Source organism: Melanotaenia boesemani, chromosome 19 (genome assembly GCF_017639745.1).
Source record: "Melanotaenia boesemani isolate fMelBoe1 chromosome 19, fMelBoe1.pri, whole genome shotgun sequence".
Lineage (NCBI taxonomy): Eukaryota > Metazoa > Chordata > Actinopteri > Atheriniformes > Melanotaeniidae > Melanotaenia > Melanotaenia boesemani.
Window position 1 is genome coordinate 5,149,025 of NC_055700.1, and position 24,990 is coordinate 5,174,014.

Consider the following 24,990-nt stretch of genomic DNA (forward strand, 5'->3'; position numbering starts at 1 on the left):
AATAAAGAAAAACAATAAAGAGCAAAAACTAATTTTTTATTTAAATATTTTAATAAATATTCTATTTTTTTCACTACATAATAATTGAAAAGGAATAATATGGTGTTAAATTGATATATTATATAAAACGATGTATAATAATATCTCAAAATGTATTGAATTTTGTTAAATATATTTTATGTTTTATTGCCTTTTTAATGACTTTTTTAATGAATCAATATATCAGAACTAATCTTTCCTCTAACGTCCAGTCAGGTCAGTATCAGGGAGGTCTGACAACAAAATTAACAACAATTTATTCTTGTTCAGTTCTTCTTAACATAAAAAGTGTGAAACGTTTTCCAAACGTGCAGGAAAACTGAAGCTGTGTGCTCATGTTGTTCCAGACAAAAACGCCATGAAGGTTTTTCTCGGAATTAAAGTGGATTTGTTTTTGATCGATCGTTCATTTATAAGAGCTGTGAACTTTATGATTTCTTTTTATTAAAACGTATCACGATCAATAGTGATATGTCACTATGTGCCTGTTATTGTTATCAGCAGGGAACCCTACTCTCAATATATTCGCAACTTTTTTTTTTTTTTACATTTTGCACAATAAATTAAAAACCTGCTGGAATATTAGATGTTAAAAATCCTGATTTAATCACAGCGGAGTGAGAACTGTGGCTTTAAACGAGCTCTAAGTGTAAGAAACTAAACAAGAAGGAATGCTTTTACAATTCCTGTTATTTTAAGAAAAATATAAGAATATGGAGCGTTTTTATCTTTAATAGCAGCGCAGATCTGCAGAGATGGAAGCCGACTGGACCAACTGAGGCTCCACAAACACCAACAACCAGCTCCGCTCTCTGATGGTAAATGTATTTTTTTTTTTTCTACTTTTTCTTCTTTAGGCCCCTTTTTCCAGTTTCTACTCAGACATTTTAGAAGAAATTGCAGCAAAACATTTTCCTCGAAAATTAAAGATTTACATAAAGTCCTCCAGATATTTTTTCTGCTCCATTAGTCCCATATAATCATAACAATTCCAGTAATAAATATGGTGAATTGGTAAATTAAAGAAGGATAAATCATTAATATTGATGAAGATGCGTATTAATTGCGGAAACAAAGAAGCCAACATGGGAGGGGTTTTTATTAAATAAAAGTGCATTACATGAACCTGCTTCTCCCACAACTTCACACAGATAAATAAAAGAGTGTGTGAGCGGATCTCTGCCGGTTTACGGTGCTGCTGCGTTCACAATCCCCCTCCCTCCTTAATGTGATGAACCAGGAGGCGTTCAGGGACCCGCAGAGGGGTTGCCCACATTCTTAAAGAAATGCCTCTGTCGTTAAATACAAATAAATTGTCTTTGCGGCTGATCTGCGAGCAGCGCTTCTGTACAAAAAGAAACTACACATAAATTATTCACAGCTGGATAATTTCTATTCATACAACTCACGCTTCTATTTACAGGTAAGTCCGGTCTTCTCTGTGAGTGAGTCCTCCACCGTCGTGCAAAAGAAAAAAGACCCTCAAGTGAAGTTTCATTAACGACTCCCAAAGTTCGTGTCATCAGATTCCTCCGCAGGAAAAAAATAAAGAAGTAAAAACTAAAAGCCACGGAGTTAAGAGCTGTCGTTCTCCGACGTGTGCACGAGCATCGCGGAGCCCGGTTTGTGTTTCTTCAGCAGCTGTGTGATCTTCTCATCGTCCGAGTTCGGGTCCAGAGGTTTGTTGTAGTCGTCGTCTTCGTCCTCGTTTTCCGAGGTCCCCTTCAGCCGCTCTGTCTCCGAGTCCTGCTTCTTCTTGGCGGTGGCCATCTCCGCCGCGTGCTTCTTCCTCCACTTAGTCCGTCTATTCTGAAACCACACCTGAGCGACACACACACACACACACACACATGAACAGGTCAGTTCATTCAGGTGTTTTTTAATCGTGTGTGATGATGCGTTTGAGGAATGGGAAAACAACACTCCAGCGCTACAATATTATTGGCAATTTATTACAACCTGAATATTTAAATTAAATATAAACTGATTAAATAATTATGCTGCATTGTAAGAGCAGGTCAGAATTAGGACTAATTTATGGAAAGGCCTCCTGTTTTATATTAAATGACATTTCAGGCTAATTTAAAAGGAAAATAGTGCATTCATTTGGGCTGAAATGGAAAACAAGGTTTTAGGTGCGGAAATGTTAAAATATTACACCAGAAAATAATCTTATAATTTACCAATTATAACCCAATAATTAAATAATTAGACAGCTACAATTAGGCTTTTTTTCTGTACATTAAACACTGAAAATAAATTCTTTATGGTGGGAAATTGGTTTCGCGCAGCGGATTTATTGCGGTTTATTATTAAATGTTACCTTGACTTGGCTCTCCGTCATGCCCAGGGAATAGGCCAGCCGCGCTCTCTCCGGTCCCGCCAGATATTTTGTTTGTTCAAAAGTCTTTTCCAGAGCAAAAATCTGCTGTCCAGAAAACGTGGGTCGTGTGTGCTTTCTTTTCCCATCTTTGTCCAGTAACACGGAGTTCTGATCTGCAAGAGAAACCAAACAGAAACATTAAAAATCTGAAATCAAATCCAGCGAGGAACCAAAATTTCAGATATCTTAAACAAACATTTTGTGAATAAAATAAACCCTCCTGAATAGACGCAAAATGTCTGCATTTTATTTGGACTATTTATTTTAGTTTTGGGAAATATACATATTTATTTTTAAGTGTGCTTTTCTTCTCTGGAGACAGCGAACACTTACGGGGTGAACACGCAAATCTGGCGTCCCTCCAGTGCGGACTCTGCATCACTCCCGGCCAGAAGATCGGCGTCCTGCCCGGCAGGTCCGCCAGCGGCTTCGGGTACCGGGCCACGGCCACCGCCGCGGCGCTGGGGCTGAAGTAAAGTCCGTGAGGCGGCGGTGGGCTGAGATTGCTGAACCGGGGCAGTCCTGACAGAATCCCCGCCGTGGAAGAGGCGGCGGCTGCGGCCACAGCTACTGTGGTGCCGGAGGCGGAGACCAAGGGCCGGCTCAGGATGTCATTAATTCCGTGAGGAGTAGCAGAGGAGCACTGCTGAGGGGAGCCGAGCCCCGAGGACAGCCCCGTGGAGCTCTTGATCCCCGGGGAGGACACGGCCATGCCGCCTGGGTTGGGAGAAGTGGTTGCTGGGGACGTGGAGGAGTTGGGGCAGGTGGAGGAGAGCGGGTAGGCCGGGTACAGCGGGGTCTTCATCTCGGTCATGCTGTGCAGAGCTGCCAGAGGTGGAGTGCTGAGAAGAAAGGCGCTCTGTCGGGACCCGTCCATCTGACCCACCGCTAACATTACCACTTCTCTGGAGGACCCTGAAGGACTGAGGCGGGTTTCTGCTGGGGTTCGGGTCCAGACTCAAACTAAAGCAGCAACCGCTCCTCTCTCGACTCAGACTCAAAGCCCATCTCAGTCAGTCTGCAGAAAAATCCCCAAATGTTCCAAGGAAGCAGCTTTAAAAAGTTGAGTTCCCACAGACACTCCGGGTCCGGATCCTGGTCAGGTCCGGCGCGGATCTCAGAGCCGCTATCTGATCAGTCCAGCAAGTTGTGTGAGATCATAAAAGCTGATCATCTGCTCCGGATGTCTATCAGCCCCAAGTCCAAACTTTCTGAGGAGGAAACTGAGAGCAGGGGGGCTTGGGGTGACTCTGTGTCCGGATTGGGCGACCAGACTATGACGTAGCCGGTCCAGCTTTAACGAGGCCTCCTGATTGGCTCCTCAGGTCTGATTTGTTGAGCAGCCATCAACGAGGGAAGGAGCGGAGATTAGAGTGAGGGGAAAAGAAAGTGAATCTAGAGGTCAGCAGGGAAGCACGTGACGTTGTTGTTGATGATGATGATCAAGAAAGCTATAGGTCCCTTTTTTTTTTAAATAAAAGTAGACTTTACTGAAAGTATGAAGAAATGCAATTTTTCAGAAATCAAGATGTTTAAAATTTCTAAGTTTCTTCAACAGAAAAGTCTGAGAAAGGTCTTCCTAATTTGTTATTATTATTTTTCTTTCATATTTGTAATCACCCAAAACTCTCAACAGATCAGCAAAACAACGTTAGATTTTCTTTTCCTCCCCACAGACTCCTTACATTTAAGTGGTGGCTCCTCACAGGGGCCCGAGCCCTCGTTTGGGAACTATTAGACTAAATTAGCTCAGAGAAACAAAATATGCAAAAGCGCAGCAGCTTCAGCTTGTCAAAAATATTAATGAAATGTAACAAATATAAAATGTCACAGTAAACATTATTATTATTATTATTATTATTGTTGTTGTTGTTGTTGTTGTTGTTGTTGTTGTGGGGATGGAGACTTATCAGGTTAAAAGGGACAGTTTATGCCCTAAATTTTACCTTTCAGACAACTGAGACCCGCAGCACTGAGACACGAGTCATGGTTAAAATGCCTTATTTATTTCCGTGGAAAGACATTATTTATCAGCTTCTGTTTATTGATAATTAATGTGAAATCGCGTCAAAGACCAGGATGAATAATCTGTTTCTGTGTTTAAAGTGAAAAGGAGAAAAATCAAAATCATTATTTTTTACTGCATAAACTTTTAAAATAAAAGTTATTTCACATAAAAAATCTATTATGTCATAAAATCTAATTTTGAAATGGAAGATTCCTGTTCTCTGTATCAATCTAGTCATTAATGTAACTAAATCTCATTCTTTTGAGTAAATTTGCTCAGAGAAAATGTACATATTGAGGTGCTGTAATTGATTTTTTTATGTTGTTTATAATTCTCAGTTGCTCATATTGCTTCATGTAGATTTAACATTTTACAAATATAAATATTACAGATACTCTGACCAGCAACAGGAGCAAACATGCTGTGATGCCTCTGACTAATAAAATCATAATAACACAGTGAGATGTTACAGATGACACAAATCATCTCCTGTCAGGTTAATTAATCAGCTGATCAAACATAATGAGGTCATCACATATTTACAAAGAAAGAGGCTGCCAACACACAGCTGGGGCAGAGATGTGACTATGACGCTATTTATTTATTTATTTATTTATTGTCCAAATAAACATTTACTTGATAAACTGCTCACACACAGCTATCAATGAGGATTCTTGTATGTCCTTGTTGAGTCTATGGAATGTGAGAAGCGCCATAAAAAAAAAAAGATCTTGAACAGAAAAAGAAAATCAGTACAATGAGAAATTAAAGTGGAAATACACCTTCTACTTTCTGTGTAACTCCACGTACTAGCAAATTTAGAAACATGCCAGAAACTGCAAGGGTTATGGTGGGAAGTGTGGGATGATCAGGGGGCAGCAAGTGGGCGGGTCGTGAAAACACAGGCATAAATGACTGATTGACAGACAGCAGCTCAGTTCGCTGGTAAGATGGAAAGCAAGATTCACAAAGCACCTACGCCACAGATTTGTCTTTGAGGTGGAAGACTTTCCCCTCCTGAATTTCCTCAGCTACACATGAACCAGGTGGTCCTGAACCGTATCAGTGTGAGCCGTTAGCGCTGTTAGCTGGTCTGTCAGCAGCTCCAGCAGCTCTGCAAAGCTGTGGAGATTCGTAGCAGGTTGTGGCAGCTGCTAGAGGTTGCTGCTGCTACGATTTGAGCTGCTGTCTGTCACCAGGTGAGGATCAGCAGGTAAAGAATAAAGTCCGCTGTTACTTTTACACACCTCAAAAGCACAAATTGCCCTACTGCAAGAATATTTCATCAGAAACTCTGTGAAAGAATAGAAGTCTGAAGCAAATCTACACCATATAAGTTCATATCCCTTCACATGCGTTGGTGGGCGTGGGTTTCTATGCCTGCAAGGCGAGGACCCGCCTATTTGCATCTGGAGGCAGAAGCTGTGGAGTTTTTAAACTTTTCTCATAACGTAGAGAAGCACGAAGTATGGCTCAAGTACAGCTTTAAATCATGATAAACAATACCTGGTTCTACCCTGTAGAGTGTGTTATGAGCCATTATGACCCACAAAATCCAGTTCTTTAAAGAAATGAAAAAAATAACTAATTTTATCAACAGTATAGGTGGTTTTCATCATAATTAAGTAATACTGTGTTGTTTACAGCTCAAAACACATATTAGGGTGCACTACTTCTTTAATAAAATGATGAATAAACATAAGAAAATATCATTTATGCTATGTGCTATGGGAGCTATGAGGGAATTATAATCATACTAGAATCATACTAACAGTAGACACACACACACACACACACACACACACACACACACACACACATATATATATATATATACATATATATGTATATAATATTTATGTATTTATTTATTTTTGTGGTTTGTTTGTTTTTAACTTGTCCTGTCCAGCACTATGACAGCAGAATGATGCTCGGGCTGCTGTGTTGTGCTAAAAAAAATTGCTTTGCAAAGGCAGCTGGGCCCCTACAAAGATCAAAGGCAGACCAGGGGGGAACTAAGACACAGAAGACCAGCAGCTACCCCAGAGCATGAACTCCAGCAGACCCACCATGGCCATGGAGCACAGCTCCCAGGGGGCACAGGGACAACAGCCACCAGCACCGCTGGGCACCGGCCGCCCAGGTGGGAAGAGAAGTGTGTTTCGTTGAGACCAGTCAGTGTAGGGTGTGAAGCCACACTGGTCAGTGGGGCTGTTTGGGCTACGCAAACACTGACACTATATTTTCACTGAATTCATGAAATGATTCATGTGTTTTTGCATTTTTGAACACACAAATTTTTTTTCATAGCAAGCTCCTCTTTCAGAGCCCTGCACCTACAGCTCCCAAGAGTCCCTGGACTTCCTCTTTCCATCCCCTAAGATGTGAGTACTAGAAACCTGAGAACGGCTTTTACCCACTGTTGAGCCCAAATAATTGTCATATTCAATATTCAAGATCTACCATAAATCAGGCTAATTAATCAACCAATCAACTTAAAGTTGTAATTGGCCCTGTTGTAATGTTTTCTGGAGCCAACTTTTTTTTTAAACCTATTTATTTGTCAACATTGCTGTATGTTTATGCTGCAGCTGCAACACAGCAGCTTAGGAAAGCGAGGATGGACTTTTCTGTGAGTTAAAGTCAGTGACATGAACCCTGCTACTCTTTATAATGATGATAACCATGGATCATGAATCTGCAGCAGCCTGCAGACCACAGCAGTGATAGTCTGGCTCCCTCATGTGGTCACAGTGTGTAAATACAGAGACCCTGCGACAGCAGGAGACGTCATCCCGTTGGTTAATATACTGTACATGTTGACAGGTAGCTTAATTTGTTAAATTGGACAGGCTTGAATATAAGCACTATGTTTCAGCCTGTGCCTTTTCAGTTGCCTTTATGAATTTTGTTTGTTCTGAACACATTTACTGAAACATTTATTATGTGACTGAATAAAACTTGAATGGAACTGAATGTCCATGAGTTGACATGGGTTTTCTTTTCTTTTCTTTTCTTTTCTTTTCTTTTCTTTTCTTTTCTTTTCTTTTCTTTTCTTTTCTTTTCTTTTCTTTTCTTTGCAGTGCAATTTTCTGATTTCATAGGACTGTACTAAGAAAGTACAGCTTGTCCATTTTATCTTCTGGTATCTCATTCAACTACAGTATCTCACAGAAGTGAGTACACCCTTCACATTTTTGCAAATATTTTATTATATCTTTTCATGGGTCAACACATTAGAAACTAAACTTTGATATACAAAATGTCAAAGTTTAGTTTCTATAGTTTGGTGTTCATGTGTGCGGGGTGTACTCACTTCCGTGAGATACTGTAACTGTAACAATGAGGCTCTCTAAGTGATACTACAATATTAGTTATCAACTCAATAAGTCAACCCAGGATTTCTGACTCAAACACATCAGATGACCAGTCACAACTAGATATTTCTATTAGTCTGCTGCTGCCATCAGCAGAACATAGAGGGTGCTGTCATTTATACTCATTTGCCACTTTATTAGTTCACTTTGCTAGTAGCAGGTTTAACCTGCTTTTTCCTTTTACACTTTCCTAATCCTTGGTGTGATGGATAGAAGCAGGTGGTGGAAACCTTCCTCAGAGGTTTTCTCCATATTGACATGACAGCGTCACACAGTTGCTGCAGGTTTGTCGGCTGCATCCATTATGAGAATCTCCCGTTCCACCTCATCCCAAAGCTGCTCTACTGGACTGAGATCTGGTGGCTGTGGAGGACGTTGGAGTCCAGTGAACTCATTGTTGTGTTCTAGAAAGCAGGTGGAGATGATCTGAGCTTTGTGACATGGTGCATTATCCTGCTGGAAGTAGCATCAGAAGATGCTCCACTGTGGTCATAAAGGGATGGACATGGTCAGCAACAATACTCAGGTAGGCTGTGCTGGTTAAACCAGGCCACGTTGGTACTAAGAGGCCCAAAGTGGAGACTGGCTGTTATTTTCCATTTATTTAGTCTATTCAGTTTTATTTGATTTTGTGATTTGAGTAGCATCACCCGCCCATCCCTCCTGTGTATGATGTTTCTTTGTGTCCGTCTACCACATGGAACAAAGTCCCTATTACTCCACCGTACATCTGGGCATCTTTCTTTTGTTACTTCCTCTTCCTTAACCAAGCTGAGTTGTAACAGAGCCCAAGGTGGGTCAAGAAATCCTCCCCTACACCATTACACCACCAGCAGCCTGAAACGTTGATACAAGACAGGATGGATCCATGTTTTCATGATGGTGTAAATCAGCAGTTTCAGAAACACCCAGACCAACAACTAAGTCATGTAAATCCTCTTTCTTTCTCATTCCAATGCTCAGTTTGAACTTCAGCAAGTCGTCTTCACCACGTTAACATGACTAAATCCACTGATTTGCTGCTATGTGATTGACTGATTAGATATTTGTGTTAACAAGCTGTTGAACAGGTGGAGCTGATAAAGTTGACAGTGGATGTATTTGTGAGGTTACACATTTGTTGTCTGATTATCATTTGTTGAATAACTGTTGAGGTTCGGTTAACAGACATGCTTCTACCTCTGAGATTTGGCTTCAAACTTTCCTGTTTGATAAAGCCGATAGTTAATGCTGGCTTGGTGAACCTTAGCCGTTCTTTAGTTACTCTGCTATAGGCTGAGGCTGCTGGAGGATTTCTCATGTTCCACCAAGCACCTTCCTGATCTTTTTACTCTCTAATATGACACTGTCGTCATCAAGATGTGTTTCTCCTCTTCTTCCTCAGCAGGTATCCAGGGTTGAGGGTTATTGAGCTTATTAACTGCTCTTTCCTGTTCTCTCCATCCCAACCAGTCAGCGCAGATGGCCGCCCTTCCTGGTTCTGCTCAGGTTTGTCTTTAAAAGGGAGTTTTTTTCTCTCCACTTGGCTTACATGAACACAGTTATGAGAAATTGGACAAATGCAGATTATATAATGGATTTCTTTTAACTGGATTTTGGACTCTAATGAATTGGACTCTTTAGTCTCTGTGCTGGCTGACAGAAGTTCCAGCATCCACCTGCACTGGAATAAGTGGGTACAGACAATAAATGGATTAAATTAGACAGGATCTTTAAACGTGGCTTGAGATTACTTTGTTGTGAATCAGCACTGACAAATAAAAGTTAATTGAACTTAATTAAATCCTCTAATATTTATACTTTCCTTTAAAATAACCAAGCAGTTTGGTTTGTCTGTTCACTACTAAAACACTTATCAGTGATGTTTATTTGTTTATGTATTTATGACAGAGTTCTTTTGTTGTTTAACTTAAACTTTATTGCTCATAATACATCTCCGCTTCTTTCTTCTTCTCTTGTTATTTTATTGTTCCAACTCTTGTATCCAAAGGCCAACAGCCATCTAATGACAAACCCTTACTGACCCCTAAGTTGTAAAACTCCATTAAATGCTTTTCTGTGAGTTGCAATTTGACTGAAGTTAGAATTTTAAGTAGCTGAAACAAAGATGAGAGACACCAGCTCAGTTTAGGATGGAATACTGTTGGCTCAGATCATACAGATCATATTAAATTAATTACATATTATTAGATCCAACGTTGAGGCACTCCTGTGGCAATTCTCACCACGTAATGGATGTTGTCATCACAATATATATTTTAAAAAAAAGACACAAATACACATTGTAGTACATTTTCACATCAGAGAGAAAAAAGTGAAACGATGTTGAAGTAAGTGACACATCCTTTGGGTTTTCATAGGTGTGCCACACCAAATAAGATTAAATTTAACCTTGTGGTCATACGTGGTGGAAAACGGCAGCAATGGCGTTTAACTGAATTTCATTCAATCTGAAACCAGTTCTTAACATTTGCCACTGCTGTGAACACATTTCAAATGCTAAAAAAACAGAAGTTGAGCTGAGTATCTGGTCAGTATATATTTTAGAAAATGCTAATGTTTTTATGTAATGTCCTGAAACTGCTGCAGGACACATGATGTGTGTGTAGTAATTTCTAATTCAGAAGTCATGTCTGTTGGTTCACATCAACAGTTTTCCAATTTCTTTGGTTAATATCTGCTGTAGGAGCCATATGTCGGGTTATTTATTTTCCCGTATATTGTATGTGTGCACATTATAGATAGATAGATAGATAGATTTCAATGTAAATCTTCATGACTTAGCCTGCTGCGGCGTTTGGTTTAAAATTTAAGTTTGTACACCACAATATCTGCAATGTTGGAGAAGATTTTACGGATTTGTTTATTGCAGAGCTGGAGGACTCCAAGAATTATACCAACTCAAGATATTTCAAAACATTTCATTTGAAAACTTCACACCAACATCTTTTCAGTGTTTTTTTATGATCATTCTGGTTTTTTATTTCATCTCACTGTCAGTCCACACAAACAGGAGTTCACACGTTCAGTAAACTACAGAGCTGGTCAGGATTATTATTACAGAATCTAGAATATGTTAAAAAAAATGCAAATTAAGTACATCTATAAAATCTAAATATTTTAATAAAATGGCCACTTACTGAACATAAAACAACTGAACTAAAATGTTTCCTTGTTAAAACACCAAGTTGGATGCATTTCTGTTGCATGCTGGACCACCAGAGCTGCTCTTTGTGCCCAATTCTGTTTACATGGACAGAATCTCTACCAAATAGAAGGAGCGTTTCCAGTTCGGTCTGCTTAGGACTTGATTCTTGGCTTTTTGCAGATAATGTAACCTTGTTAGCTTCAGGCAGCAGAGACCTGCAGCAGGCACTGAGATGGTCTGCAGCTAAGATCCAATAAGCATTAACTGTATGCATTTAAGAATTTTAGGTAATTGCTTTGTAAATGCTATCAAGGAGGTATGTAAAAATCACCTGCTGTTAAGGAAAATTACTCATACTTCCTAGCTTAATCCTATCAAGGCCATCCTTCCTAGCTAATGAAACTATGTGGAGAGTTGGAGTTTAGGGATAAAAAAAGAGGGAGAAAAAGGATGAGGAAGGTTTTTCTGATGATTCATTTCCATCTTCTTGGGACATAAACTTTGACTAACAGTAAATGAAGATTACTGACATCTAGTGATCAATTTGGAGATAGCAACCATGTTGCATGCTGTCTGCACTAAAACAGGCTAAATTACTAGTTGAGGAGAAAACATGCAGCTTTGTAGTTCGTTGCAGACTTTTGCACATCAGTGGTTTCTCCTTCACTGCCTGCTGCACAGTAATCTTCCTCTGCTTGTCTTTGACTGCAGTAACATGGCTGTTCTACAAAATGGCATAAATGGCAAATTCTAGGGAAGGATAAGGATAGATTTTGTTTTATTGTTTTTTGGTTTTTTTGTTTACACCACAAAAGCCTTTATTTGGAGTTCAATAAGCTGGAAAAAAGATTTTATTAAACTGTTCTCATGTTTCAAACTTGGATCATTGACTTAATCTCTAAGGAAATTCTAATTTCTGTGCTGCAAGCCACAAAGTCTGACCAAGACTAAACTCACTGGTGCAATACCTTCATTTAGTATTTAAAGTGAAATACTCTGTGATCCTCTGTGGTCTAAACTTTGAGTGCAAACTATTTTCTATTGCTTAACAAGACTTACTTGGCTAATGACTGCTTTAAAAGAAGAAAGCATGCTGTCGTTCATCTCCCGTTTATTTGTGAGAAGTGTTGAGAATCGTGTGAGTGAAAATTTCATCATTTCATCGCTGAAATGAGGGGAGAATTAAGGGTTAACTGCAAGTGTAGTTATCACTGCTGTGACGGGGGGGAGGTCACAGGTCCTGCTCGTGCATCTGCTGCTGCATCTTCTGAAGCATCTGCTGCATCCTCCTCAGCTGCAGAGGGAAAACCCACATCATCACAGGACAGAGAGCAGAGAATGAGAGCAGGAAGAGACCCAGCTTACATAAAAACACACATTTAGGTCATCAACCCACAGCAGCGTTACGCAACCCCTGCTGAGATGTATTAGAGTGTGTGAGGAGTTTCCGTGTTTAATGTTGGACACTCACTTCTTCATCTTTCATTTTGATGAGTTTCTCTGTCTCCACGTCTGGTGTGGACAGCGACAGGATGGGAATGGGACTCTCCACTCGTTTATCTGCATTCATCTTACTGTAACAGGACACAACAAAACGAAGGATGAGAACAGCAAAGCTTCAGAAATTTATTTGTGTCAGTGCTGCACGGCAGATTAACTGTTGTGGTGATTGGTGGGAAATGTGGATTATTATGCCTCCTGGGATGATCTTCCTTCTTAACTCAGATGTGTGCATGTGTGTACACACTGCTCACATCACGTTACCCTAGATATTTTCCAATAATGCAAACATGAGCGACATTCATGCCAGATTCAGAATCATGCTTCTTGTGAACTCACCGAGCTGCACATTAGGTGGGAGAAAACCTGTTTGAGCTCTTAAACAGAACACTTAACTTTACCAATCACCTGAAAACGGGGATGTTAAATGTTCAATATTCCAAGGGAATCCCAACCCTTTGCTAAGAGCAGAAGAATATTGTAGATCCTATCCAGTAAAAGAGTGGACTGGTGTCCCATGTGTCCCAAAAGCAGCAAAGTCTCTGCAGAACTCACTTGGTGTCTTAAAATCTCATCACATGCATATGGATTTCTCTCTGTGAAAAGAGTCACCGATGCCCATCAGGACATGTATATACACACTTATCAATAAATCCATCATTGCTATACTTTGTAAAGTGATAATAAAGTAATTTTGAATCAAATATGCCAAGATATCTGAACCCTTCCCTATTCCAGACATTGAATTGGCTGAGGATTCTCATACAGCAGCTATGCCATCTGGTAAATGTTTCAGGTTGTAAAGTAGAACTTGTTCAGCACAATGAACTCAGTTTCCACCATGATGCTGATATTGACAATAACCAGAGCAGACAACACAACCCACCTCAGAAACCAGGTAAGATCATTCAGAAGTACTAGTTATTTATGACTGGGTTATCTTATTGGCTATTCAACCAGTAATTAAGGGCATTTATTACAATCCTGACAACCAGCCAGATTTTCCTCTTCGTAGTGTGAACATCCTCTATAAACACCATTTAATACAATTCTGTGAAACTGTGAAACTTACTGAAGAAATTCATGTTAGCTCCAACTCTTTATATGTGAACAGAAACCATCTTTAGAGTAATTTCCTTTTGCTGTAGGCTACAGGAAAGTTATTTCCAGACTAGCATTCATCTCTCATAAAGATGTTTCTCAATGAGAGTCAAACAGCCCAGTCAGACGTTGGCTCTGGGAGTAGGGAAAGAGATTCTGACTGTGCTGTAATGTCCTTTTTACCATTCATTGGTTCAAAGAAGGTCCTTTTACAGGTTGGTTTGTTTTTCCTGTTTCCAGTTGCCATGGTGATACAACCTCTAAAGATGTGAAACAGCTTTGTGATGCAGAAAATCCAAAGTTAAACCTGAAGTTATCTGCTAATTAAGCTTCGTAGTACAGGCCTGATGACAACACAGCTGCTCAGCTGCTTTGTGTGTATGGAAACACTCTTAATTTCACTGATGCCAGAAGATTTTTTCCTTCAAACAGGAGGCCTGAATCTGGCATAATCTGTCCCAAAGATCCTTCAGTCTAAACCTTTTACCACTTTGTAAGTGAAAAGATTTTTTTATGATTTCCTTAAACCAAGTCAAAGTATATCAAAAATCCCAAAATGTGCATGCAAGTGTTCATTTTTAAAGCATAACTTGACATAAATTTGCCTTTTTCTCTCATAACTTTGACTTAATAAGTAAAACATACATAAGTAGTTTAACCAGTCACATCAACATTTTAAATCATCTTTAATCATTACTAAAATCCCAACCTCAAAGTAACATCACATTAATGTTTCCTGACTCACCTTGTCATGGTCTGGATGCACTGGGCCCTGTAGTTCTCATAGTGGCAGTCGTTGGTGATGTCCTTCAGGTCATGCATGTGTGTTCTGATCAGCATGTTCCTGAGCTTCACAAAGTCGCAGTGGGACGGGTTCTCCACTGCACACAGGAAAAGCTTAAACATGAGGACTGGACCGGTGCTGGGAGGGGACACATTCAGAGTCCAGTTTAAAGTCTTACCCTCCACAACGCCCCACGGGTAGAGCCGCCCTCTCACCCTCTGACCTCGAACCTCCACCACTGTGTTGCCACCAATGACTGCAAATGGGATACTCTCCTGAAACACAAACATGAGGACGTAAACGTCTTTTTTGTGACTGGACTCAGACAAGTGAAAAAGTATTAAATGAAATGAAGAATGACAAGCAAAAAAAAAGCCTAGTTTTATATCAAAGAAAATGCATTAAATGAACATAAGAACATAAGAAGTGAAAAGTCTAAATCAGAAACAAGCTGACCTTCAGCTCTTTATCTTGCTGTTTGAACTCCTCATCTTCATCCGAGTCGCACTCAGGGAACTGATAAATTTTTATCCCGTACTTATCAGTCTCTTCCCTCACCTGGGAGGATAAAACACATCTGAGATGTGATGGATAAGAGCAGAAACACACAAACCCTTCCACACAGTGCCGAAATCCAGCAGCAAGTTACAACCAGTCTGTATGTGCAGCTTTAAAAGGCACTTCAGAGAAAATCTCTGAATGTCTGATTCATCCACCAATACTGTAAGAAGAGCTGAAGATGACCCTAAAGCTGACACAGCTGGTGTAACTATGTTTTAATTAAAAAAAAACTGACGTAGACAGATGAAGTAAAAGGTTTTTTGACTGTCCACTGGTATCAACATCAACTGACTGGCAATCGACTGCTTTTTTGAGTAAATGCCTGTAAATGGTAACACATGGGTGCTTAAATAGTTAATAACTTGAAATGAAAATTTTGTCTTTTTTTTTTTTTTTACTTCAGTAGTTGTTTTACTTGTAGTTGTGTAAAAGTTGAGAAGTGTAACAATACTTTTAATTCAGTTCAGATTTGAACTACTTTTAACTTGATTTTAAGTTTTTTTTTTAGAGGGCATTAATCTAATCACACAAACATTAATATAAGTTCATTAAACCACATGAACTATGAATGAAAGCAAACGTCAGCCAGAGGAGACGGTGAACAACAGGTTTGAGCAGCAATTTGGCTTTCACATTTCAGTTCTTTCTATTTCTGATCTTACCCGCTCCTTGAGTTTCTTAATTTCAAGTGGAGTGAGGCAGTCGGCTTTAGCGATGAGAGGAACTACATTAACTTTATCCTGCAGGGCCTTCATGAACTCTACATCAATCGGACGAAGCCTGCAGGAGGACATGAACTTCACTGAGTATTTCCCCATATGAATGAGGACAAGTATAAGTATTCATTTCTGTGTGTGTGTGTGTGTGTGTGTGTGTGTGTGTGTGTGTGTGTGTGTGTGTGTGTGTGTGTGTGTGTGTGTGTGTGTGTGTGTGTGTGTTACCCTTGTCCAAATGCAGATATAAAGTAGAGACAACAGTGGACTCTGTTGTCCTGAATGTTCTTCCTGTTCAGTCCACTCTCGTCCCTGAAATACTGTTCAAACTGTTGGTCGATGTAGTCGGTGATGGGCCTCCAGCTACAAAACACATTCATACATATTTAGTTAAAAAACAACCTCTAAAAGGACGAATCAGCCCTCAGCTGAGAGTATCACAAGCATTTCTGTAAATCAAAGTTATCAGTCAGAGCCAGAAGATGGCTAGCTTAGCTCAGCATATTGATTTGCCATCAGTGGGTGAGCTCACACCTCACAGTAGATGACTGTGTATCTGGTAATTCTGTAGTGGCCACATGGACTTGTCTGTGTGCTTAAATTGGTGGTATACATACAGCATACAGTATGCAGATGACAGTCTACATGTAGACCTTCAATGCAGAGGAGGACAAGAACAAGAATAGTCACCAGTCATGCAAGAAAAGCATGAGACATCAATCAAAATGTTCTCCCAACTGACCAAAGTAGAGATGTTTGGAGCACATTTAGAGAAAACCAAACACAGAATACCAACAGTTAAGCATGGTGGTGGAGAGCTGATGGTCTGGGATTGCTTTGCCATCACAGGACCTGAACACCTTGCAGTCGTTGAGTGGACCATGAACTCCTCTCGATGCTAACGTATGTTTACTGATCAACATCCAAAAGAAATTTGAAAAAAGACAAAGCAAATGTCATCCAAAAGGTTGTAAGATATTTATGAAACCAAGATTCACAACAAAAGCTCTGTGTTTCTGTGTTAATTTATTATGTTCTGTTTTGCTCTATGGTGCTGTACAGACAGTAAATGGAGTAAAAGTAAAGTATTCTGGAGTCAGATGTGAGTTCATCTGTCTGACAGTTAGTTTTGCTGAAATCATCTCATGCGGCGGGACGATGATACCAAACAACGCAGCAGATCTACAACAGAATCACTGAAAAAGAAAAATCAAGGTGTTGCATGATCCAGTTAAAGTCCAGACCTCAACCTGGTTTAAATGCTGTGGTGAGACCTTCAGAGAGCTGTGCATAAACCAATGCTCCAGACCTGAAAGGAATAGAGGAGTGGAGCAAAATCTCTCCACAATGACGTGAGAGACTGAACCGTTGTACATAAAATTATCATTTTAGTCTTCACAGCTCAAGTGGTTCAACATGGTACTGATTCATGAAGGTCAACTTAATTTTTCACACATTGCTTTTGCATTGTAGCTTGGTTCATGTTAAATAAAGAGAATATGCTTTTAATATGAGGCTGTATTTATATAATATATTTCACCTATCATTAGGTGAGGACCTTAAAATGAGGCTGGTGGCGTCAGCAGCTGCCAGACACTGTGTTGTCCTGTGGGCTCATACACCAATAGTTAATTATGTTTAGTTTATTGTTTGCTCATGGTGCTTTGGTTGTTGTTATGATACATGTTTTTTCAGCTTGTTTGTCTCTTATAGGTGCTCCCGATGATTATCACCTTTGTTTGTCTGCAAAAGGATGTACGATGTTCTCTATTGTGTGTATTCTGCTCGCTACAATGCTGGTCAAGACAAGACAAGACAAGACAAGAAAAGACTGGTGAGGACCAGATGATTTCTATCATGTCCTGATGTCAAACCCTAGAAGGGGAAAGTTGTAGTTTCTTCTTGTCATTCTTGTAGCTCCATTATCAAATCTTCCAACCTCCTAATGAGTGTGTTATGGGGGGTAAGGGATCAGCTGGGTTGATAGCAAAAGTAGCCAGTTTCACCGGATGCGTTCAGACAAGATTTGTCAAAGCTTTATGTATTTTTGCGTGCATACTTGCATAATTAGAAAAAAAAGAAGAAAAGGGAAACAGTCTCTAGACAAGAATAAAAAAAACATTTTTTCACAAACAAATTAATCTAAACTGACACTTTAGTCAATCTGATTCTAGCAGTTTGGTTTATGGTAGCACAAACCAGTGCAGTGTTACACCACCTCCATTTCATCTGGATAATGAGCCAAGGGGAATAACAAGGCCAGAAGTAACAGTAAAACATGAATGCGACAGAAAACAAAGCTCTATGCTTTTTTATGCAAATGGAAACAATGCATGCTGCATAACTTTCAAGCTGTTTATTAAAAGCTCTTTCCACTGAGCAGATCTCCGTCTCACCACTCTGTGTTGTTAACAGCATCTCCAAACCCTGGCGTGTCCACGATGGTCAGCTTCAGCTTCACCCCCTTCTCCTCGATGTCCACGGTACGCTTTGTGATCTCTACCGTCTGTTTGATGCGCTCTGCAGGGGGAAGATGACATGCAGATGTTGTACAGATGACTAACAGAGTTGCTGCAGCCGCACATGAGATTAAACATTTGAAGGCATGTGATTGGTTGATCCCTCACCCTCAGCGTTTAGCAGCTTTCTCTCTTTATACAGATCAGTGAGGAAGAGGCTGTTCACCAGCGTTGATTTACCCAAGCCGGACTCACCTGTAACATACATACATTTTCATTATTTTACTTTTATTCATTTATGTTTGATTTTTTTTCAATTTACAGCAACTTGAAAATGTAATGAAATAAAATCTCTCCAAGCAAACCAGCCAGGTTTACTTTCACTAAATTTAAACAGGATTCGGCACACTCATGGTCCACTTTATTAGGTCACCTTGTTTGCACCGAGTTGGACCCCCTTTCACTTTCAAAACTACCTTAATTCCTCGTGGCATAGATTCATAGACTCAGAGATTTTGCTCCATATTGACATTATAGCATCGCACAGTTGCTGCATCCATGATGAGAATCTCCCGTTCCACCTCATCCCAAAGCTGCTCTGGACTGAGATCTGGTGGCTGTGGAGGCCGTTGGAGTCCAGTGAACTCATCGTCATGTTCTAGAAAGCAGTTGGTGATGATCTGATATTTGTAACATGGTGCATTATCCTGCTGGAAGTAGCATCAGAAGATGCTACACTGTGGTCATAAAGGGATGGACATGGTCAGCAACCATACTCAGGTAGGCTGTGGTGGTTAAACCAGGCCACGTTGGTACTAATGGGCCTGTTATGGTTGTCACCTGTGCAACTAATTAATTAATCTTCTATGCAAATCACCATGTGTCATCACCTGGCTGGAACTGGCTGCACTCTGTCACACAGCTCTAATTTACAGCCTTCAATGTAAATAAAATAAATAAAAATGAATACACTTTTATTAAAGATCAGCAGCACGTGCATTAAAACTGTTGACTGAAATTAAAGTAGCTTTATATTAAATTAAATGCTCCCAAAACAAAATTAATGAAAAAATACTTTTCAATGACCATAACAAACATACAGCGGTGCAAAATGCAAAAGAAAATATGCTTTTGACTCGAAACAAGCTATCTTGATATAAACGATATTCCTCATTCTGTATCGCGTCTGATAAAGTCTCGATATATTTGAAAATCTCGATATATTGCCCAGCCCTACGTTGAGCCTTTAAGGACTTTTGCTTTAGTTTATGTGTAATCATTCTAATTGTTGTTTGTAGTCTGGACCAGTTAGGAATGTAAGTGTTTCACAGATTTCTTTCTTTTGCTAGATCATTATTTAGCAGTGCTGCTTCTGGTTGCGTTTTGTTTGTAGTCAGTGCAGTCAGTTCAGATTTGTTTCTTTGTTTTGACAATTAGTTAAGGAGATTGGCTGTTATTTTCCATTTATTTATTAATCTATTCGGTTTTATTTGATTCTATGATTTGAGTAGCATCACCCGCCCATCCCTCCTGTGTATTATGTTTCTTTGTGCCCGTCTACCACATGGGACAATAAATTACCTGTTACACCTAGGCATCTTTCTTTTGTTACTTCCTCTTCCCTAGCCAAGCTGAGTTGTAACAGAGCACAGGTTGGTCAAGAAGATAGCCCCTACACCATTAAACCAGCAGCAGCCTGAAGCATTGATCCAAGGCAGGATGTATCCATGTTTTCATGTTTCACCAAATTCTGAGCCTAGCATCTGAATGTGGAGCTGAAATAGAGACTCATCAGACCAACAACATTTCTCCATCTTCTATTGTCCAGTGTTGGTGAGTCTGTGTGAATTGTAGCTTCAGTTTCCTGTTCTTAGCTGACAGGAGGCACACGGTGTGGCCTTCTGCTGCTGTAGCCCATCTGCTTCAAGGCTGGATGTGTTGTGTGCTCAGAGATGCTGTTCTGCAGACCTTGGTTGGAACCAGTGCTGATCTCACTTCCGTTTACCTTTTTATCATCTCCAACCAAAAATCCCAGTAGCTTAGCAGTTTCTGAAAAGCTCAGACCAACAACTGTCATGTTCAAAGTCACTTAAACCCCTCCTTCCTTCCTCATTCTGATGCTCAGTTTTAACTTAAGCAAGTTGTCTACATGACTAAACGTATTGAGTAGCTGCCATGTGATTGGCTGATTAATTATTTATAAGTACTTAAACAAGTGGAGCTAATAAAGCAGTAGGTGAGTGTAGTCACTGAAAATCCTGCTTTACCAGATGGTAGAGCAGCATATTAAATGGTTGAGATGGGAACCCATAGAGTTTGGGGTAAGTGGTGATTTTAATTATTAGTTTTTAAAGCAAAGCAAAAAGCACACTTTAGTTCACTGATGAACAAGTGTCTTGCAGCAGTGGATATGTCATTGAGAAAAGTGATAAAATGACTAAAAAAAACTGTATTTCATTACAGTATGTTCATATTTATAAGAATACAACTTTATTTGCATGTCAAATATAACATTAAGTAAAAGTAAACAAATGAGTAAGTTAAATGTTGATCTATTTTTCTATTTTGTATGTTTGCAAAACTGCTCTCCTCACCTGCCACCATCAGCGTGAAGTCAAACCCTTTTTTCACCGACTTTCTGTGCAGCTGATTGGGCAATGTTGCAAATCCAACATACTCTTTCTCCTGTAAACAATCAACAAATAAACAGTCACACAAGCAGCAGTGAGCGTGCTCAGTCCCTCCATTCATGCGTCATGCTTCTGCTTGGTACAGTAGCTGTGTTAGTAGGACATTCCCATGATTCCCTTTATGTTGCACTGAGGAGGACGGCGGGGGGGAGTGCAGCTTGAGGGCCTCCAAGTATTCATAATGCAGTGAGGAAAGCTTGTGCATGCACCAGAGGAGGGGGTGGGGAACGTGTATGATGAGTCTGTCTGAATACATGGAAACTGTAGGACCTTTTACTGCCAAATCCAATGAGGAGCACATTAGCTCCACTGCTGAGGAGGGGCTTTGTGCGAGTCTTGCTGCTTCGCTTCTATATTGACATTTTGTTCCCGGATGCATTTGCAAGTCACACCCACACATATCACAAAAATACACAAATCCAGTCTGGTGGTTGGGTGTCAGATACTTGAGTCAGCCTCAGAGCTTCAGATGGAGGCCAAAAAACATGAGACAGCTTGAGGGATTTTGGGAACATTAACTCGAAAATAAAGAGTGAGGAGCTGCTGCTATGAGAATTGAGTATGTTTACTCCTATATCTCTCATCTTCAACTGTAATTTTATCAAGATTTATTTTACTGCAGATTTGACTCTGCAGACAAACATGATTTAAAATAAACATGAAACCTAAAGCACCTAAAAATGTACAAAATGCACTAATGAGGGAAACGACATCAGCACTTTTTACCAGCAACAATCTGTTGTACCCCTGTAGGTACTTTATTTTCTGAGAGTGTAATTAGTTGATGCGTTAAGAAATGTTTTGCTCTAGTATTAAAATAGTTTCAAATATAGTTAATTAATATCCAGATTCAGATTACTCACAGATTGTACTATGATGCAGAGACAGAGCTAGACGGGAAGCCAAGGAGACACAGGTTTGATGGCATCAAATCTGATTAGACACCTCAGGTGTCATCGCAGGTGATTGACAGGTCACTGGAGGACAGAAATGTCTTTCCAGACATGTATGGATCACCAGTATCATTACACCAGTGTAAAGTAAGTTTTAAAGTGGTTTTCTAACTAGTAAGCATTTTAAAATATTGATATATGGCTGCACATTTCTAGAAGAGATTTTGCCCCTGTGCAAATAGAACTACTAATGTTATCTAAGGCTATTAATATGATGTTAGCCTGAAGCTATGTAGCAGTGCTAATCTAGTCATTTGGTAGTACTAGATTAGTTTTAACATAATGTGGAGAAACCATGTCATATTTAGTTAATTTTCAGTGAGTGTATTTAGGGACTACAGATTAAATCAGTTAATCAAGATGTTCACATTGGAGCTGAAAATAAACTATAAAGATTCATTTAAAAGTACCAAATAGTTCATGTTGCTCAATGCTGGCTAAGTTAGCGCTACATGGTCCACTTTACAGGAGGTTAGGTTAAACAGGAGGCTAACGAGGCTGGTAGCTGATTTAAAAGTAAGCTACACTATGAAAACGTGACTAAATTTATCCTGTAATCAGTATTATTTTGTGTAAGAAGACAAGAATGAAGAGAACTAAGATATTTCCTGTTTTTAAAAAAGAGGATGGACACAGTTAAGGGTGAGACACACCCTAATTTGGAGCTATTGTTGCAAGTTATTGTCAGTCAGTCTACCACCCACAGACAGTAAGCCAGAGCTGCTTCCCCTCCTACTCCCCATCTCCTATTACCACATCAAGATCAACATAGCCTACTGTGCCCGACAACAACCAACTTTCTATTTCCCCTCAGTGATCTGGATCTATTACTATAAAGATATTTTATTTCCCATTTCTATCTAATGTCCATCCATCCACTTTCTATACCACTTATTCCTATTGGTGGTCATGGGGGAGATGGAGCCTATCCCAGCTGTTACGAGGTGAGAGGCAGGGTACACCCTGGAAAGGTTGCCAGTTTAGAACAGGGCCTACAGAGATACAACCACTCATGCTCCCACTCACATGGAGAATTTAGAGCAACCTAACATGCATGTCTTTGGATAATGGGAGGAAGCCGGAGCACCCGGTGAGAAACAGGTACTACATGCAAACTCCCCCCTGTTCGATCACCTGCCAAGCTGAGGCTTGGACGAGCGACCTTTTTGCTGTGAGGCAGCAGTGCTAACCACACCATTGTGCAGACCCATCTCTCTATTGGGACCAAAGTTATCAAAGCAGTGTATCCTGCTGCTAGTCTTGCCCACCCTCTGCCCCACCTCCTACCACCGCACATATAAAAGTCTGGCTCTGCCACTGCTAACAATTAATTCAGACATGAATCCATGACTCCTGCATTTTTACTCCAGATTTTCAGTCTGGTGGACCACAGTTTTGTTGCAGTCTTGAAATCAGACCTCACTTTAAATTTAAATCTATTAATATTTCACTTGTCACTGAAAGACCTGGGAAACTATTTGTCTCATTAGTTTACTGTAACTGTGTCAGCTCCTAAGCATGTTTACACGTTACCACCTGATCATTTGGACAAGTGAGTGTGAGGAGGACTTCCACGCTGGGATATTCCCCGTATTAATGTATTTTCTGCTGGATCAAACCGCACAGTAACGTTTTATAGCGGTATACATAAAATGTGACCACTGTCGGTGAAGCAGAGCAGTGTTTCCATCAGGCCAACACAAAGGTTGGGCTCGTGCAGGCGTCATGCAGTAGGAGGCTTCCTCTCTCACACACACACACACACACACACAGCTCAGTCTGCTGCGTCTCACCTCCGCATCATCTGAACCATCATGAAGCCAGATTCCAGGAGGAGGAGGTTGGGCACATCCGGCCGTTTCCAGGCGGGGAGGAAAAGATCAAATTAAGAAAACAAACAAAAAAAGAAGATGCGAGATTGAACACGCTCTTTAATTAAAGCTTCATTCACCAAACAGCTGCCGCGCGCTGGTGGTTATGAGCCACCTGCGAAAGCTTACCTGCACGAGGCACGCGGCTCCGGTACCTGCTGCTGGACGTCATCTTGGACAGAGTTGGTGGAAGAGGCGTCCAGGCTGAGTGGATGGATTGATGGGGCGGGTCAGTGATGTAGCCGTCACCGCGGCGCGAGGAGGAAGATGCTTCTGGAGGAGGGTTCCATTTTAAACCACATTAAAAAAAAAAATCCGCCACATCTGTCATCGTGACGCGTTGTGCCGCGTGCATGCTGCATACATTGATTGTGAGCATTTTTATAATTTCGTTATAAATTAAAAAATAAAAAAATCTGTGTGCAGTTCAAATGATCCACCAGGTGGGGGCAGTGCAGCTCCGCATTCACACAAAGACTGTTGTTAACAGTCGGATTTAATTCAAGATTCAAGACAACTTTATTGACCCCAAAAGTGCAGCTCTTTTGTTGATCACCCACATTCCCATCACATATCAGCAATCAGTCATTACAACATGAAGCAATGGTCGAAGTCAGTGCCAGCAGATCAATCAGACCAGAATGAAGTGAAAACAAGAAATACCTTAAAGCTATCACAAAAATCACGATATATATATATATATATATATATATATATATATATATATATATATATATAATTCAGGTTAAAACATCACTAGATTAAAAGTAGCCTAGTGGCTGAAAAAAGAAAACGTGGGAAATTTTTTGTTTTACCCAAGGGAGCACAGAGCAGCAACTAGAAGGCATCATCACAAACATCATCATCAGCCTTAATGTGATGTGGTTGGCTGATGATGGAGATGGTCTTCTTTTTTACCAAAGACTCCCAGAATTAACTCACATCTCTCTTTTTGACTCCATTTAACTTTGAGCAGATCCTGATGATGTTGGTCAGACTGTTTATATCCCTAATAGATAAAGGAAAAGGTTAAAAGACTTTCAATAAATGAAAAATAAAAAGTGCATGAAATAGACTTAGAAACATTAGGGGTGTCCAGCTTCCTCAGCAAATAAATTCTCCATCGACTTCTTTTGCTCACAGACTCAGAAAACTAAGCCCATCCTTTCTAAGGAACTAAGAGGTTAAGTAGCAACCAGGTGCTGCTGATCAAGTACACTTAATTAACTTATCACCTTGGGTGGGAGTTTAAAGATAATTTGTCAGTTTTCTGTTCTTGTGCATTCAGGTGTGTGTTAATACAATGCCAAGGAGGAAAGACATCAGCAATGACCTTAGACAGGCAACAGTTGTTGCTACATTCAAAGGGGCAATTTGTAAACCATAATAAAGTAAATGCCATG

At 40.1% G+C, this 24,990-nt stretch overlaps 2 protein-coding genes across 3 annotated transcripts; both read right to left on the reverse strand.

Moving 5' to 3' along the window:
- Window positions 1-1,170: 1,170 nt before the first annotated feature.
- On the reverse strand, window positions 1,171-3,612 carry nkx6.1 (NK6 homeobox 1). Its single transcript, XM_041969308.1, has 3 exons — window positions 2,756-3,612; window positions 2,363-2,535; window positions 1,171-1,860 (listed from the first exon to the last, which is right to left on the reverse strand). The coding sequence occupies exons 1-3, from the start codon at window positions 3,315-3,317 to the stop codon at window positions 1,615-1,617; spliced, it is 981 nt and encodes a 326-aa protein (XP_041825242.1). The 5' UTR covers window positions 3,318-3,612; the 3' UTR covers window positions 1,171-1,614.
- An 8,442-nt stretch (window positions 3,613-12,054) lies between these two features.
- On the reverse strand, window positions 12,055-23,886 carry sept5b (septin 5b). Of its 2 annotated transcripts, none has more exons than XM_041969305.1 (12): window positions 23,717-23,886; window positions 23,510-23,517; window positions 20,668-20,758; window positions 18,242-18,328; window positions 18,011-18,134; window positions 15,843-15,977; window positions 15,564-15,681; window positions 14,797-14,898; window positions 14,519-14,615; window positions 14,302-14,437; window positions 12,427-12,529; window positions 12,055-12,249 (listed from the first exon to the last, which is right to left on the reverse strand). In XM_041969305.1, exons 1-12 carry the CDS (start codon window positions 23,757-23,759, stop codon window positions 12,187-12,189), a joined length of 1,107 nt encoding a protein of 368 aa, XP_041825239.1. In that variant the 5' UTR covers window positions 23,760-23,886; the 3' UTR covers window positions 12,055-12,186. The 2 variants fall into 2 exon arrangements, with proteins under 2 accessions (XP_041825239.1, XP_041825238.1); XM_041969304.1 differs by having other exon boundaries at window positions 23,510-23,520; window positions 23,717-23,885.
- Between the last annotated feature and the right edge of the window lie 1,104 nt (window positions 23,887-24,990).

Bases quoted from the DNA above. Each gene is read 5' to 3' on its own strand.
- sept5b (XM_041969304.1), bottom strand. From the start codon at position 23,759: ATGACGTCCAGCAGCAGGTACCGGAGCCGCGTGCCTCGTGCAG. The intron at 14,616-14,796 runs GTCAGCTTGTTT...TTTGTGTTTCAG, and splicing joins AGCAAGATAAAGAGCTGAAG to GAGAGTATCCCATTTGCAGT. The intron at 12,250-12,426 runs GTGAGTGTCCAA...TTCCCTCTGCAG, and splicing joins TCAAAATGAAAGATGAAGAA to CTGAGGAGGATGCAGCAGAT.
- nkx6.1 (XM_041969308.1), bottom strand. From the start codon at position 3,317: ATGTTAGCGGTGGGTCAGATGGACGGGTCCCGACAGAGCGCCTTTCTT. The intron at 2,536-2,755 runs GTAAGTGTTCGC...TTTCTCTTGCAG, and splicing joins CAGATTTGCGTGTTCACCCC to ATCAGAACTCCGTGTTACTG. The intron at 1,861-2,362 runs GTAACATTTAAT...TGTGTCGCTCAG, and splicing joins TGACGGAGAGCCAAGTCAAG to GTGTGGTTTCAGAATAGACG.